The sequence below is a fragment of the Cherax quadricarinatus genome, chromosome 67 (genome assembly GCF_038502225.1).
Source record: "Cherax quadricarinatus isolate ZL_2023a chromosome 67, ASM3850222v1, whole genome shotgun sequence".
Classification (NCBI taxonomy): Eukaryota; Metazoa; Arthropoda; class Malacostraca; order Decapoda; family Parastacidae; genus Cherax; species Cherax quadricarinatus.
The window spans coordinates 3,963,405-3,979,674 of record NC_091358.1 but is presented as its reverse complement, the minus strand read 5'-3'; the positions used below and the strand labels follow the sequence as shown (position 1 = coordinate 3,979,674).

The window sequence follows — 16,270 nt, the reverse complement described above, 5'->3', positions numbered from 1 at the left end:
CCTCCGCCTGACAACCACACCTCCATAGTATATAAACATAGCATGTTTATATGCTATGTAATGTGTTTCTTATATAAATTTGTAGAAAATATCATAGGTGGATTAATGAAAATGTCTATATTAACATAAAATAAGACATTTAATGTACCCAAGGGTGATTATTATTATGTATTAGTATTATTACTATGGTGTTAAGACTACAGGGACACTTAGTGATTTTAATGTGTATCTGCATGCCAGCATATTGTGTAAGTATATTTAGGTACTGGTACACCTAAGTATAATTATCAGAGTACATGTAAAATATGCAATAACTTTAAAACACTTGAAATTTTAGAAAGTTTCCAAACATAATAAAGATGTGCTTACAGAGAATATAAACAAACCAGGTGGTGCGCACCATATTAGAAAGACCGCTCGCAATATAGTTTTTTTTGGTCATAATTTGAAATAGCTGTATTAGTGGAATGCTGTAAGGCGAAATGCCATAAAGTGGGGCCCTACTATATATACCTCTAGGTTTACATACAGATACAAATGTCTTAGTGTATACATATATGCAAATACAACCCTTGGTCTATATACAGGTAGGCCCCACTTATACAGCAGGTTAGGTTCCAGGCTTCTGCTGCAAAACAAAAATCACTGTAAAGTGAAACAGCCTTTTTTTTCCATTTTCAAATGCATATAAAAGCCTGATAACATGTTTATACTATCATATATTAAATGAGCAATAGTGCTAGGCCTAAAAAATGCATATGTAGTACACAGATTACTTACCTTGAAATATTTTTGCCCTTAGCTTAGTGAGTGGTGAATATATTTATTGTAGGAAGTCTGAATAAATGAAGAATTGGTATAACTGAAAACCACTGAATTAGTGAAACTCTCTAAATTGGGGCCCTACAGTGCACATTATATTAAAAAATAAGTTCTAAACCCATATGGGTCATACAGCACTGATGTATATACAACATAAACACCACTTAATGCACTGACCCTTTTATATAGCAATACCATAGTATAGATTATAATATGAAAGAAGATGTAATGTATGGTAGGAAGAACAATACATTGTGACAGAAATAGCTTGGTAGATTTATTTTCATATTGTTGGATATTACCATGTTAAACAGCTACAGAGATTTCAGTAAAGCATGGTAGTTTGTAATGTGATAATTAAGTTTATAACACAAGTCACAGGAAATACAATGCAGCACTGGTCATGGACCGGGCTGCAGGGGCATTGACCCCCAGAACACCCTCCAGGTATACACTAGGTATTTGCATAGCCAAAAATATTAATGCAACTAGAGGACAATACAATCTTTCTTCTTTTTTCAGCGAAACGATGGAGAGACTAATGCGGCTGGTAGTGGCTCAGGGCGAGACCATCCAGACACAGCTGCGGCGGCTGCAGGAGAGGGAACATCAGATTGAGCAATACGAGCAACAGATGCACCTCCTTCGCGTCCAGAACCTTGGGACCGACTACCTCCTCCACTCCTACCTCAAGGATGACCAAAGTGAAACCAAGGATGAGAACAGTAGTGAAGAAAAGAGCAATGATTCTGGTGTGGTAACTGAGGAAGTGGTAGAAGCAACGCTAAGCCAGTCTCTGAAAGGTGTGGCAGCGGAAGAAGAGGCAATGACGGCAGCAGGCTTGGAAGAAATTCAGGAATTTGCATCCATTTTGGCACGGATGGAAGAAATAAACACCAGAATTTTGCATGAGGAGGAAACTCTGGCAAGCATGTCAACCACTGTCAATGCTGCTTATGAGCAACAGAAGGATGAGGCAGAGCTCCTTCAACAAGAGCTGATGTGTGTCTCCCATATCCATGCTCAATTAGTTGCAGATGTGCGACAGAATGAACAAACTCTGCGGGAGACTGAGGCTATGCTGTGGGAGCAACGGAAGCAACTTGAACTGTTGCTCAAGGAAGACACAGAGTCTGACCTGGAGACCCGTGCATTAAGACAGCACCTAGATTACATCATACACCTCCCTCCCTCTGCCTTTCAACTCCCAGCTGAAGAAATTCATCCATTACAGGTATCCACAACTGCTGTGGCTACCACCACCCCTGCTAGAGTGCCTTCTGTAACCAACTTAAACAATGATACTACAGACATTCCATGTGTGCCTTCCAGTAAACAAAACAAAGTTAAGGTGGAGGAAAAGAATGCTCCACCACCACTGCCTTCTTGTCCACCCCCAATCATAGAGGAGGATGAAGAGGATGACATAGATTCAGCCAAAAATAGCAGCTTGTGTGTCAGCTCCCGGTCCAGTACCTCATCTGAGGCATCAACCAGTAGCAGTACAAGCAACAATAATAAAACACCAAACGATGCAGAGCCTAACAAGTCAACCTCCACTCCTGCATCCTCTAAAACAACCAAAGCAACAGGAAAGGACACTGACTCGACAGACTCTAATTCAGATACAGGGTTGAGTTCTCTTCACAGCAGTAGTGATGAAGGTGTGTATGTGTTGGACACTCTTGTCTGAAGAACAAACCTGAAATAAGCAAATTTAGGATTAGAGGTATCCTCTGAAACTTTATAGGTGTTGAATGTACATCATCTTGGTAATGGAAAGTGCCAGTGGAACATTTCTCAGCAAACATGCTCTGACACTAACAAAGATGTTTGTATAGAAGCTCAGCCTTTGTGATCTCATTTTAGAGGTGTAGAACACAACAGCCAGTGAACCAAATGTGTACTCAGTAAAGTCATTAAGTGTTCAGACTCTTTTGTTAATTAATTTACATTCATGATGACAGTGAGATGAAGCTGTGTGGTACTGTATAATGTATATATTGAATATGTGTGTGTGTGTGTGTGTGTGTGTGTGTGTGTGTGTGTGTGTGTGTGTGTGTGTGTGTGTGTGTGTGTGTGTCTTATATGGCTGGACTAGTACTGTTATATATATCAAAAAATATTTTCTTTACTTATTTTGAGGTGCCTTTGGAAAAAGGGTTACCATCAGCTCAGTGTTGAAGCTTTATCATTATTTTATTAGGAATAAATGTGATGAAGGTAAAATAGGAGTCCCATGCATTCTGTCAAGATTAAGTTTAAAACTCAATAATAATAATAATAATAGTAATAATAGCAGCCATGAGGTTTTGCCTGCAACTTTGCTTAATGGAGAACAGTCTTGGGGAGGAGCATGTGGCTTAAAATTTTTATTCTTCTCATATTAGAGATCAGACTTGTGGGACACTGTCTTTACTTGACTTGTGTAGTCAAGTAATGTATAAGCTCAGTGCTCTGTACTACTATATGTAGAGTAATTTGGCTCTATACTTATCAGGAATTTTCACAGAAGCCTCTTCTCCAGAACAAGATTTTTTTTGCCATCTGTTGTTAAAAAATTGATTGCACATACATGGAGTGCCATTCAGAAACTTGCCACATGGCACACATTACAGCAAGGCACTACCGGGTGCCAGTGTATATGAAGGAATGCTATGTTTACATACTCTAACTTCAACAAAAATGGAAATGTTTGTATATTTGTGCCAAAGTCCTATAAATCTAATATCTTGGTATCTACAAAAAAAAATGGAAGCATGACAGTAACCAACAGAGGTGTCAGCTAGGAAGACTGATTTATTTTAAATGCAATATTATACAATTTTTTCCTGGTGACAGTTATCATTATCAGTTACTTACATTTTTACTTTTTTTTTAAATCTTAACACTACTTACATGCACGTAAACCATGGAACGGGTGTGGTTTGAACCCATAGTGAGCGAGTCTTAAAACTCCACTCGTTTCATGATTTGTTTGCAATAGTGTTATTACAATTTTGTGAGTCATGATACCCACACTGTTTGCTAAATGATTCAATAATTTATTTCGGTGATAATCTTTAAAATTACCTTTTGTATTCATCAGCAAGGATAGCTTAAGTGAAGATCCCTAAAAAAAAAAAAGTCATTTGGTTTTCATTGATGTTTCTGATTCTGCAAATTTGCTCCTGTATATATAATAGCTCCAAAGTTAGACCAGATGTAATTACCATTTAATGCAATAATGTTATCCAGTAATAATGATGCCAGTGAAAACGAATCACTCCTAATGTTTGCAACAATCTATTATTCAGCACTTGCAGGCATATAATTATTCATCTTCATTGTATGGTTTTCTAGTACCAACATTAAGCTTTCTCCAACTCTAGCACTTATCCTCTGTAAAAATGAATTAAGTTATTGCAAAGGATACTGTACATCATTTATGGTGCATTGAGGTGTATATGTCAGAAACGTCATATAAAAAATATTAGTGAACATACTATGTATTAAGAGTTTGTTTAAAAAATATTTTCAACTTTTGCATCTGTCCATGATCATAAACTAACTGTATTAGTACTATATTTAATAAGACTACAGTGCTTACAATTCTCCAGTTACCTCTGGCCCTATACTTGTTATTCTTAGCTTTGTTTATTATATTTGTAAAAGAAATACTAAACCTGCTGCTAACATTTAGTGTTTTTTGTGGACACAATAGATTATAGGTAGTAGGCTGGTAGACAGCAACAGCCCAGGGAGGTACTACCATCCTGCCAAGTGAGTGTAAAACGGAAGCCTGTAATAGTTTTACGTGATGGTAGGATTGCTGGTGTCTTTTTTTTCCCGTCTCATAGACATGCAAGATTTCAGGTACGTCTAGCTACTTCTACTTACACATAGGTCACACTACACTTGCATGTACAAACATATACGTATATACATACCCCTCTGTGTTTTCTTCTATTTTCTTACTAGTTCTTGATGTTGGTGAGGGGCTCTTGATTTAGGGAATTGGATCTGTGCTCCAGTTCCCTGAATTAAGCCTGAATGCCTTCCACATATTCCCCCCAGGCGCTGTATAATCCTCCGGGTTTGGCGCTTCCCCCTTGATTATAATAATAATAATCTTACTAGTTCTTGTTCTGGTTTATTTCCTCTTATCTCCATGGGGAAGGGGAATAAATTCTTCCTCTGTAAGCTATGTTTGTCTTAAGAGGCGGCTAAAATGCCGGGAGCAAGGGGCTAGTAACCCCTTCTCCTATATATCGCTAAATTTAAAAGGAGAAACTTTTGTTTTTCCTTTTGGGCCACCCCGCCTCGGTGGGATACAGCCGGTGTGCTGAAAGAATAATAATAATACTGTAAGATAATGATAAAAGACATGTATAGCAAAAGATCATTATTAGCATGACATTTTGCCTGCTAATTGGGAACAAAGCATGTCGCAATTAATGACCTAATGATTTCTCAGAACTATAGTGCTGACAAGTTGCTACTTGTGATATTCTTTGTACTTGATAAAGCCTTGCATAAGTGAAACCTCGTACTAATAAAGGTATCTTGATGTGCATGTTTTTTTTTTTCATTTGTCGGTTCTGCGATACTTCAACCATAACACTGACATAGCTGACACAGACATCCAACAAATGGTATTTCTGAAATACTAAGCAGCATCTTGATTTTCACTTAAGAGACTTTATGAAATATATCTTGTCTTATTGTTGAAACATCTTAAAATGAAGATTTTTCACCTGTTTACCTCTTCAAGGGGGGCTCCTTGGCGTGGTGAAGAGGCTCTTGGTCTGAGGAATTAGACCTATCGGTCTTCTTCCTCAGACCGAACCTAATTACCCCCCAATCTCCCCTCCCCTATCCCATCCTCCCCATCCTCCCCTTTTTCCTTTCCTCCTCCTCCTCCCCACTCCTCCCTTTTGCCCTTCCTCTTTTTGTCCTTTGGGATTTCTCCCACAGGCACGCTAGTTCCTAGGTAGAGGAAAGGACACCGGGGTCGATCCCATTCCGTTGAGGTTTCTTGGCGGTGGCGTAGTTTGCCGTGGAATCTGGATTGCCTAGGGATGTCCCGATCCCTCTCCGGTATCCCGGAGTAGCTTTGGGTGTCTTTTGGGCGACGGGTGTATCTCTGGAAGCCACCTTTCGGATTCCGGGGGTGGTGGCTGAAGGAGGTATGCTTTGTGGCGGATATCCGGCCGCCCTCTCTTTTGTCCACCGAGGTAGCTCGGCAGATGTGAGGTTGCTATCCCAGATTGCTGGTTTACTGGCATGAAGGGTAGGGTATGGCACGGGTTCCATGCTGCATCTGCGCTACTAGCGGTGTCGAGTCCTCTTGGGCGCGGAGGGAGATTTCTGGCCCTTTCATTCCTCCTAGGAACTATCCCTCCCCGGTCCCCCCTTTTTTTTTCTTTTTTTTATTTTTATTTTCTTTTCTTCTTTCTTTTTTTTTCTTAAAAACAAAAAGAGAGAAGTAACCTAACCATGGCAGCCCTAGTCCATGAACCTGGTACCCCCGGGCCCCTTCTTGATACCGCACCCCGTTCTGACCCCGCCTCGTCTTTGGACCACTCTTCAGACATTCCTCATGCCTCTGTACCTATTGCCGGTGCTGTTTCCTCACCTGCTTCAGGTACTGAGGCCTCGACTGACTCCTTCGATTTATCAGACCTTCGCTCTCCTCTGACTATGCTTCCGGCCTCTCCCTCTACGGTGCGGCAATTTTCAAATCGCCGACCCGTTCCACGTCGGACCAACTCTGGTCCCACGCCTAAACGTCAACGACAATTACCTGCTGATGATACTTCTCCACCTTCACCTTCTCGTTCTTCTCAGAAAAGATCGACACGTCCTTCACTACCTTTCCACGCTCAGTTTCAGACTGAACAGTGGACTAAATTCTTCACTTTACGACCAACTTCCTCTACTGCCTATCTTTCTGACCATAGTATTGGCAAGGCACTCCTACGCCATGTTGGTAAAGATATTTCTTTTCATGCTCTTAAGAGCGGTACGCGCATCATTACCGTACAGAATGCTACCCAGGCTCGTGAGCTCTCTCGTCTTTCCCATATAGATACTGTTCCTGTCACCCTTGAAAAACATCATTCCCTCAATTCTTGTAGTGGTACCGTTATTCTGCCCCATACCATAGTTCAACAAAATTTCCAGACATGTGGCACCGACATTCTAGAACAGCTGGAACTCCAAGATCTCCCAATCCTCAAGGTAGACACTTACGTTCTTCCTGCCCGTGGGCGGAGACGATACCCTAGCAATGTGGCTCGTTTAACTTTTGACAGCCGAGAACTCCCATCCTCAGTTTATATAGCAGGACATCGGTTACAAGTTCGAAAGGTGATCCCTACACCACAACAGTGTAGAAATTGCTGGCGATTTGGCCATCCAGCGAAATATTGCAGATCTATCGCCGAATGCCCAGTCTGTGGTGCCGATGACCATTCTAATACGTCTTGCAATCGATCTCCCTCTTGCCTTAACTGTCATGAGGCTCACCCTTCGTACTCTCGCCGTTGTCAGGTCTATTTAAACGAGCGGGAAATCCGTTACCTCAAAGAGACAGAAGGTCTCCCTTATGCCATGGCAGTTTCTCATCTCCGCCTCCAAGGGAGACTCCCACGTGTTTCTTATTCCCGTGTTTCAAAACGTCCCCCCACTTCTGGTATCCCATCTTCTACACCCACCTCTGTGGTTACCTCTCCCATAATCACTCCTGTATCTAATCCTTTTGCTGTCCTCGGCTCAGACGTCCCTACTTCAACGCCTCAGTCTAATCTCGCTTCTTCGAGTTCTCTCTTACAAGCCTCAGTATCGACGAGACCTCGTACGACACCTCTTCCCAATCGTCCCTCTACTTCTCAAAAGTCAAAAAAAGGTCCGGTAACACCTCCTACCCATCTTCCACCTCCTCATTTTACCCTCCCTGTCTCTGTCCCTAGTTCTTCCCCTCTCACTGGCCCAGTTACAAGTGCAGAGGTTCACCCTCCTCCTCGTAATGTACCTTCCTCCCCTGTTCCCTCCCAAGTTTCTTCCTCTTCTGCCACCTCCCAGGTTCCTGTCTCTTCTGTCCCCTGCCACGCTTCTCCAGTTCCCTCCACCCTTTCGCCCCCCCCTACCTTGGTACAGTCCAATACAGTTCCAATCTTTACTCATCCTCCCCCTACCATTCCCAATATTGTCTCCCATACGACATCTCTGAATTCTGAAACACTTGAAGCAATCTCTGAATATATTGCAGAGACCAAACCATCAATGGACACTGATCCACCTTCCGCTCTTTCTCTCTCCTCTGCTCCATCTGCGCAACTCCTTTCTTCACAGCGCACCGTTCCTTCGCTGCTTGAACATTTTCCACTGCCTCCGCATGTGGACTTTTCTAACCCTCCTAGTCCGTAGGAACCCTTACCTGCGGATTTCAAGTATCTTTATCATTGCCATTCATGGCCTTTTTACAGTGGAATATACGTGGCCTCAGGGGTAATCGGGGTGAGCTTCAGATGTTACTCTCCCAGTTTGCCCCTGTTGGTGTTTGCTTACAGGAACCAAAATTACACTCTGCTGTTATTTCTCACATCTCAGGCTATAATTTATTGTATTCTTCAGATCCTTTTCCTGATGGGACCTTTAATGAAAGTGCCCTTCTTCTCCGCACTGATATTCCGTACCATCAGCTATTTGTTCATACTTCGCTGCATTACACAGCAGCCCGTATCCACTTACATAGGTGGTATACGCTCTGTTCTTTATATCTCTCTCCTTCTCGGGCATTATCTATTCCGGATTTTGCCTTCCTTGTTTCGTCATTACCGCCACCAATTCTGTTACTTGGTGATTTTAATGCCCACCATTTCCTCTGGGGAGGGTCTCACTGTGATTCCCGTGGAATTCAGTTAGAGGCTTTTCTTGCCACCCACCCCCTCCATGTTTTAAATACAGGTACTCACACCCATTTTGATCCTCGGACTCATACTCTCTCTTGCATCGATCTCTCAGTTTGCTCTTCCTCCGCCGCATTAGACTTTACTTGGTCTGTTCTCCCGGACTTACATGACAGTGATCATTTCCCAATCATTCTTACTTCCCCTTCATATTCGCCACCTCTTCGCACCCCACGCTGGCAATTTAATCGGGCAAATTGGAACCTTTACTCACACCTGACTGTTTTTAAAGAGGTTCCTTCTTCGTCCTCCATCGATGAGCTTTTACACCTCTTCTCATCCTCCGTTTTCACCGCAGCTTCTCATTCTATACCCCAAACTTCGAGCAGGCATTCTCAGAAATGCGTGCCTTGGTGGTCTCCTGCTTGTGCTCGTGCAGTACGTTTGAAACGCGCTGCATGGGGCAGGTACCGGTACAATAGAACCACAGAGCGACTCCTTGATTTTAAACAGAAGTGTGCGATCGCTCGCCGTGTCATCCGTGACGCTAAACGCACTTGCTGGCGAGATTATGTCTCCACCATCACCTCTGCTTCCTCTATGAGTGCAGTCTGGAAAAAAGTACGAAAACTGAGTGGTAAATATTCTCCTGACCCGGCTCCTGTTCTGCGGGTTGCCGGTGTTGATATAGCAAACCCACTAGATGTTGCCAATGAAATTGGCAATCATCTGGTCCGTATTTCTCAGGGACTCCATCTATGCCCCTCATTTCTTTCCTCAAAGTCTGCCAGAGAGTTAGCACCCTTGGACTTTTCTTCTCTCAGAGAAGAACAGTATAATGTGCCTTTTACACTTCAAGAACTGGAGGCAACACTCTCAGCTTGTCGATCATCGGCAGCTGGGCCCGACGACATTCATATTCGTATGCTACAACATTTACATCAGTCAGCCCTTGCAGTCCTATTACGCCTTTACAATCTTATTTGGTCACAAGGAGTTCTTCCACAGCTGTGGAAATCCGCCATTGTTCTCCCTTTCCGCAAACCAGGCACTACGGGACATGAAACCTCCCACTATCGTCCCATTGCTCTTACCAGTGCAGTTTGCAAAGTAATGGAACGTCTAGTAAATAGACGTTTAGTGTGGTATTTAGAGACACACAACAGTCTCTCCACTCGTCAATATGGCTTTCGTAAGGGACGTTCTACCATAGACCCCTTACTGCGCTTGGATACGTATGTTCGTAATGCCTTTGCGAATAACCACTCAGTTATTGCCATATTTTTTGATCTTGAGAAGGCATATGACACAACTTGGAGGTATAATATTTTAGCCCAAGCCCACTCCTTAGGCCTTCGAGGCAATCTACCATCCTTCCTTAAGAACTTTTTAACTGACAGGCATTTCCGTGTTCGGGTTAATAATGTGCTCTCCCCGGACTTTATCCAAGCTGAAGGTGTCCCCCAGGGATGTGTTCTGAGCACAACACTTTTTCTCCTTGCTATTAATGATTTGGCCTCTAGTCTTCCATCAAATATTTGGTCATCACTCTATGTTGATGACTTCGCTATTGCCTGTGCAGGCGCTGACTGTCACCTCCTTACAGTTTCTCTCCAGCATGCAGTCGACCGTGTTTCCAATTGGGCCACCACACATGGGTTTAAATTTTCCAGCACTAAAACCCACCAAATCACTTTCACTAGACGCTCTGTCATCTCTGATCATCCTTTGTACCTCTATGGCTCACGTATCCCTGAACGTGATAGTCAAGTTTCTGGGCCTCCTCTTTGATCGTAGGTTATCCTGGAAACCTCACATTACCTCTCTGAAGGCAACTTGTCACAGCCGGCTGAACCTTCTTAAAACCCTTGCTCATCTTTCGTGGGGAGCTGATCGTCGAACCCTCCTTCACCTACATTCCACCCTTATTTTATCGAAACTTGATTATGGTGACCAGATCTATTCAGCGGCATCTCCTGCTACTCTCTCTAGCCTTAACCCCATTCATCACCAAGGATTACGTTTATGCCTTGGTGCTTTTCGCTCTTCCCCTGTCGAAAGCCTCTATGCAGAAGCGAACGTTCCATCCTTATCCGATCGCCGTGATGCCCATTGCCTGCGCTACTATGTACGCTCTCATGATCTCCGCAATCCTTCCATTTATAGAATGGTCACTGATATTAGTAGACATTCTTTATTTGTTCGCCGCCCCTGCTTACTCCGTCCCTTCTCTCTTCGCCTTCATTCGCTCTTGTCTTCTCTTCAACTACCACCTTTCTATGTACATGTAGCATCACACTTTTCCCTACCCCCCTGGGAAGTTCCAGCTGTTCGAGTCTGTTCTTTCTCCCTCCCTTGCTCGAAAGCCCAACTGTCTACGGTCGCTTCCCACTCTCTTTTTCTTGACCACTTTCACTCTCATTCTCATGCCATTGCTGTGTACACAGATGGCTCTAAGTCTTCTGACGGCGTAGGATTCGCAGCAGTGTTTCCGGACAGCGTCGTACAAGGGCATTTACTACCTTCAGCTAGTATTTTTACTGCTGAATTATATGCCATCCTTACAGCACTTATCCGTATTGCATCTATGCCTGTGTCATCATTTGTGGTTGTCTCAGACTCCCTTAGTGCTTTGCAGGCTATACAAAAATTTGATACACCTCACCCCTTAGTCCTCCGTATCCAACTTTGGCTACGCCGCATCTTTACTAAGCATAAAGATATTGTTTTTTGTTGGGTCCCTGGTCATGTTGACGTACAGGGCAATGAACAGGCAGACACTGCTGCGCGGTCAGCAGTACATGACCTACCAGTTTCTTATAGAGGTATTCCATGTACGGCCTATTTTGCTGTAATATCTTCCCACCTTCACACCCGTTGGCAACAACGTTGGTCTACTATGCTCGGCAACAAACTTCAGTCTATTAAACCGAGTATAGGTTACTGGCCGTCTTCTTATCACCAGTGTCGAGGTTGGGAGACTACTCTCTCCCGTCTTCGCATTGGCCATACTCGTCTTACTCATGGATATCTCATGGAGAGGCGTCTTGCTCCTCTCTGTGAGAATTGCCAAGCTCCATTATCAGTCAGCCACATTCTGTTGGACTGCCCACTTTATCAACGAGCACGCAGAATTTACCTCTGTCGTCGTCTTCGCCCCGCTGCTCTCTCTTTACCTTCCCTTCTCGCTGATGGACCCACCTTTCATCCGGACTCTCTCATTGACTTTTTGACAACGACTGACTTACTCCACAAATTTTGATACTTTCAGCCCTTTCTACTTGTATCTCTTGCTACCCTCTACCCCCGTACTATCCCCTGCCCCGCTGTTTTCTGTAACCTGCTGATCATCCCCCCTCCCTTCTGCCATCCAATTCCCTTGCTTCCTTCCCTACCCTGCAGCGCTGTATAGCCCTTGTGGCTTAGCGCTTCTTTTTGATTATAATAATAATAATAATAATTCACCTGTTTACTCTCTGAATTACCACTAATGATTTCCCCATCACTGTGTATGCTATTTTCCTTCTTCTCACCCTTCACCTAGTCTTGCCTCAATGCTGTTTTAACTAATTATATTACACTTTCTTTTTACGAGCACATAATCGTGACGAAAAATATTGCTAAGCTTTGTGTTCTTAATTTTTTCCCTAAGCTATGATTATTATTTTTATGGGGTAACGCTAAATTCATAGATCATACATCATCTCGGGGGGGGGGGGGGGGGGCTGGTAGGTATTCAGCTTTTTTTAAAGTGAAGGGCAGCACCATTTCCCGGGGTCACAAGCTCTGCACCATCAAGATATTTCCCTTGAAAGGTCAGACTGTGAAAATGCTGGCCATATTATGTTACATAATTATACTCTTACATAAGTATAGGTATATTATTTAAGCTTAACTGGTAGTAATCAGGGTTAGCTTGTGCACTTGTATCACTGAGAGATCTTTTCAAATATTACTTAACAAGTGTTAAGTAATATTTGAATGGAATACAATTGAATATGTAACAAAAATTCATAAGCATCTACTATTCACCTGCTAAAGTTACATTTGTTAAATTATCACAATTTTTTTTTTTAATTACCAATACATGCATCCCTTTCTAGTATGAGCTTTGTTCTTGCCAAAAATATAAATTTTCTATGTTGCATTTAAGTTTAGCATTTTTAATTTATTATGCTCATAGTTCCCTATAACATACGATGGTCCAAACATCAAATACTCCGTTAAATCTACAAAATTGCATACACCAATATATTTTGACAGCTTGTGTGCAGGTCTGTCTTATAGTACTGGATGTCCATAACGTAATCGTCGGTTACCTTTTCCATGTGAAAGTGGTATAATATGCCAACAAGGTGATGAGTGAGACTGATGTGCATCAGTTGGGCATCTCTGTTGCTGAAAATGTTTCGCCTACACGGTAGGCTTCTTCAGTCAAATACAGAGGAATGATTATTATAATAAAAAAGAAACGCTAAACTAAATACAGAAGCATACCACATAAGCAAAATGTTTCAACAATGAAGATGCCCAACTGTTCATATGTATCTTACCTTTTGTATGTGTGCCTGCCTTTTTTTCCTAATCGGTTAACCCTTGTGGTTTAGCGCTTCTTTCTGATTATATTAATAATCCTAATCAGTTTCCCCTGGAAGTGTTGAACAATTTAAGAAATATAAAAAATGGGAACAGCCAGATAATTTGTCAAATAAATTAATGGACAACAACGATAAAACACGGAAAACAAGGTTTACTGGGACCGCGTTTTGCCCTGTGTTGAGCTTTATTTTATGAGCAGATAAAGCTCTAAAAGGAAAGTCCCAATACAAGCTTGTTCTGTGCTGTGCTAGATATTAATATTGTATTGAAACAAAAATAAATGACTAGCATAAATAGTATAAAATAAAGAATACAGTTAGCATCAAGAAGTGAGGTGACTTCAGAAATCAAAATAGTATAGCAGTTTTAGCAGTTTTTAGTGAAAGTTGTCAGCTGAATGAAAATGGCAAAGCAGTTTATAGTGAAAGTTGTCAGAATCTGAATGAAAATGTTTTTTCCCCAGTATTACTACCAGTATTATTTATTTCCTAATCTCCAGTAGATTTATTTTTCATTAGTCATTGTTGTACCTTTGCAAATAGTATTTTACAGATTTTTCAGTAAAGTATATTTTAAATTGGTATTCAGTATGAAAACCATCTGAAAGCATAGTTTTAGACAATACATAGCTGTGTGTGAATCAAAGTTAGCCTAGCTTTAGACAATACATAGCTGTGTGTGAATCAAAGTTAGCCTAGCTTTAGACAATACATAGCTGTGTGTGAATCAAAGTTAGCCTAGCTTAGACAATACATAGCTGTGTGTGAATCAAAGTTAGCCTAGCTTTAGACAATACATAGCTGTGTGTGAATCAAAGTTAGCCTAGCTTTAGACAATACATAGCTGTGTGTGAATCAAAGTTAGCCTAGCTTTAGACAATACATAGCTGTGTGTGAATCAAAGTTAGCCTAGCTTAGACAATACATAGCTGTGTGTGAATCAAAGTTAGCCTAGCTTTAGACAATACATAGCTGTGTGTGAATCAAAGTTAGCCTAGCTTTAGACAATACATAGCTGTGTGTGAATCAAAGTTAGCCTAGCTTTAGACAATACATAGCTGTGTGTGAATCAAAGTTAGCCTAGCTTTAGACAATACATAGCTGTGTGTAAATCAAAGTTAGCTTAGCTTTAGACAATACATAGCTGTGTGTGAATCAAAGTTAGCCTAGCTTAGACAATACATAGCTGTGTGTGAATCAAAGTTAGCCTAGCTTAGACAATACATAGCTGTGTGTAAATCAAAGTTAGCCTAGCTTTAGACAATACATAGCTGTGTGTGAATCAAAGTTAGCCTAGCTTTAGACAATACATAGCTGTCTGAATCAAAGTTGCTGTAAAATATGAGTGAAAAATTTATAAATTATTTCTGTAAATACCTAATATACAAACTTAATACAATGGTAGATTTGATGGGGCATGTGTCAATTTCATAAATACTGTACCCTTGTGTAGCAGTAATATTGGTAGACTGGTATTCAGTATCTGGATGTATAATTAAATGGCTAATTTAATGGTTATCAAAATCCAAACTTTAAAGATGTCATATGAATTTACTCTTGCTTTCATTAAGTTTGCAGAATGTTTTAGCAAAACTGTTTCAAGTTAAATGTAAAAATGTTTGATTACATATTTGTTAGTATTAACCTTGAGATGCACCAATCATAATGGAAATGTTGATGACTGTCTACTAATGCATCATATTGGAAACACTAATTAAGGAACTGTTGATGACTCTGTTAATGCATCATTTTGGAGAATCATGCCATTTAAGAGATTCCTGTTCTTGATACAGTATACTGCACATGAAATGTACTCTATACAGTATTCCTTGTAGATGAATGGTTCAAAGAACCGACACGTTAAATTAGACACGTGTGCAACTCTTGGGTATCTTTACTGAGGAAACGTTTCGCCACACAGTGGCTTTATCAGTCCATACAAAGGATAAACTTGAAGAACAGGAGGAGAATGAGGTAATCAGTCCCTCAACATTGAGTCAATGTGGTCAGTCCATCAATCAAGAGTTGCACATGTCTAATTTAACACAGTATTCCTCATTGATGTCATAAACCCCTAAACACTATACCTGTCCCTGACATATATCCTACATTCGTCCCTGACATCATACATCTATCCCTGACATTGGTATGCCTCACCTAGTGTTTAGTTTCATCTTTTTGAGCTAAATATTTAGTACTTCACATATGCCCCAGTGCCTTATACAGTACCATAAGTATTTTACATCTTTACTTTCATCTTCGTACAAACGTGTATACCTTCAGAAACCAATGATGCTGATAAATGCTATTTTTTATGAATATTCAGAGTGTACATAGTGTAGAGATTTTATAACGTGTGTGTGTATATATATATATATAAATATATATAATTCTATCGATAATAAAGTTTATCGACGACTATGTATATTATTGGGGAGAACCTTGACGCTTATTATTTTGGCACAAGTGTTTATTAAGCGTGTTCGAAATCTGGATCTTGACCTCAGACAGGTGTGCCTGTGTGCACCTGGAATGATAAACAACTTTCAGAAAGGAAGAGGAATACAACAGTGAGAGGGATGGGAAGAAAGAGGGAATAGAGATAGTGCCCAGGCCTCCACACAGCATCTCCCTCAGCCTACCTTCTACTCTCTCACACAGTGCTGTGTGACCCTTTCAGGGTCAGCGCTTAGGATCGAGTAATATAATCAGTCTATCACATGCACAGGAACTTTCTCTTCCTCCCTTACTGCACAAGAAACAGATGCCAAATAACTTTCACCTCTCCCTCCTTGCCCCACTACATCTCGCTTGTCATCCAACTAATGCAAGAATTGAACAAATACCACTTACATTCCCACCCTTAGGAGTGATATTCTCTAGGCCCAACCATTACTCACACCCCAGAGTCACTTTCTCTTACTCAGCAACATGTTTCATCCCATACAGGTTTAGCAT

The 16,270-nt window shown here is 41.3% G+C and overlaps 2 protein-coding genes across 4 annotated transcripts in view; one reads left to right on the top strand and one right to left on the bottom strand.

The window, feature by feature from the left end:
* The window catches only part of LOC128699631 (ras association domain-containing protein 10-like), a 454,877-nt gene extending 449,504 nt beyond the window's left edge, over window positions 1–5,373 (top strand). For all 3 annotated transcript variants that reach the window (XM_053792362.2, XM_053792361.2, XM_053792360.2), the window contains one exon: window positions 1,345–5,373. In XM_053792362.2, coding sequence (XP_053648337.1) covers window positions 1,345–2,515 — 1,171 coding nt within the window. In that variant the 3' untranslated portion in view covers window positions 2,516–5,373. The remainder of the gene's footprint in view (window positions 1–1,344) is intronic.
* IKKbeta (I-kappaB kinase beta) overlaps window positions 5,010–16,270 on the bottom strand; it is a 65,183-nt gene continuing 53,922 nt past the window's right edge. The window contains exon 17 of the transcript XR_008408643.2: window positions 5,010–5,146. The gene's annotated coding sequence lies outside the window, so the exon portion shown is untranslated. The remainder of the gene's footprint in view (window positions 5,147–16,270) is intronic.